A 1066-nucleotide genomic window follows, 5' to 3' on the forward strand; every position below is an offset into this window, starting at 1 on the left:
TAATAAAAGAAAAAGTTCAAATTAAATTGAATTGAATCAACATCCATATATGCATGAAACAATATTTGTTTCATGATAATACATTAGTGTAGTTTTTAGATATTTATATTCTTTTTATATAATGCATTGTCTGCATTTCACAAGATCATAATAATCATGAAAGAAAATTGCCTTTAATTATATGGTTTTTCGCCCATATAGTTACCCGGAGGGTAATAGTTGCAGGAGACAAACATCCAACCAGTTTTGCACGTAACCCTAGCACAGCCAATACTCGTGCTACCGCCCCAAACCGCCTGCGTATAATGGTGGCACTCCATGCCGCCGACGCAAGCATTAATTTTGTGGTCATAGTCCTTCTTCTCATCCATCCACGACTTCACGGCATCCGCCGGAGACAATTCGGCAGAGGCCAACGCAATGTTTTCCCCATACGCCTGGTTAAAAGAGTGCTGCGGCGCACAGTCAGCAGCCCTCTTGGCGGCATAGGATTCGGCGAAGTCTGCTACGGTGGAGTTCCAGTGAACAGGTGGAGAGCCAACAATTTCTCGGGCCGCGTTATGTGCAGCAACAAATCCTTTAACGCAATCAGAGTCACAGGCGGATTGTACGAAAGATGTTTGGGCAATGGCGGCAAAGGTAATTATGGCGATGGTGAGCTGCAGAAAAGAAAACTCCATTTCCTTTTTATTGTGTCTCTATCTGTAGAGATGCAATGACCATTGGCATTGTATTATAGGGTATTTATAGGATTATTTGTATCCTAAAAGAATGGATTGCTTTTAATAATTTGTATGGCTTAGAAATACAAGAATAATGGTCACCTCAGAAATATAATATTGATCAGCGCATGGAATGCATTTAATAAGGAAACACAAATATTTTATATTATATATATTTATTTATAGGTAGAGTATCTATATATAGGATAGGAAGAAATTAAAGTTAGATACGTATAGTAGGTTGAAAAAAATTGGTTCTGGTAGTTTAGGAGGAGTGAATAAAATTTTAAATAATTTTTTATTTTACTATATATACACACACATATAGAGAGCAGACTGCAGAG

General features: G+C 37.6%; 1 protein-coding gene across 1 annotated transcript; it reads right to left on the reverse strand.

Moving 5' to 3' along the window:
• Positions 1-701, reverse strand: LOC109189517 (basic form of pathogenesis-related protein 1-like). Its single transcript, XM_019340128.1, has one exon. The coding sequence runs from the start codon at positions 678-680 to the stop codon at positions 174-176; it is 507 nt and encodes a 168-aa protein (XP_019195673.1). The 5' UTR covers positions 681-701; the 3' UTR covers positions 1-173.
• Positions 702-1066: the final 365 nt, after the last annotated feature.

This window comes from Ipomoea nil, unplaced genomic scaffold (assembly GCF_001879475.1).
Source record: "Ipomoea nil cultivar Tokyo-kokei standard unplaced genomic scaffold, Asagao_1.1 scaffold1558, whole genome shotgun sequence".
Classification (NCBI taxonomy): Eukaryota; Viridiplantae; Streptophyta; class Magnoliopsida; order Solanales; family Convolvulaceae; genus Ipomoea; species Ipomoea nil.

Bases quoted from the DNA above. Each gene is read 5' to 3' on its own strand.
- LOC109189517 (XM_019340128.1), bottom strand. From the start codon at position 680: ATGGAGTTTTCTTTTCTGCAGCTCACCATCGCCATAATTACCTTTGCC.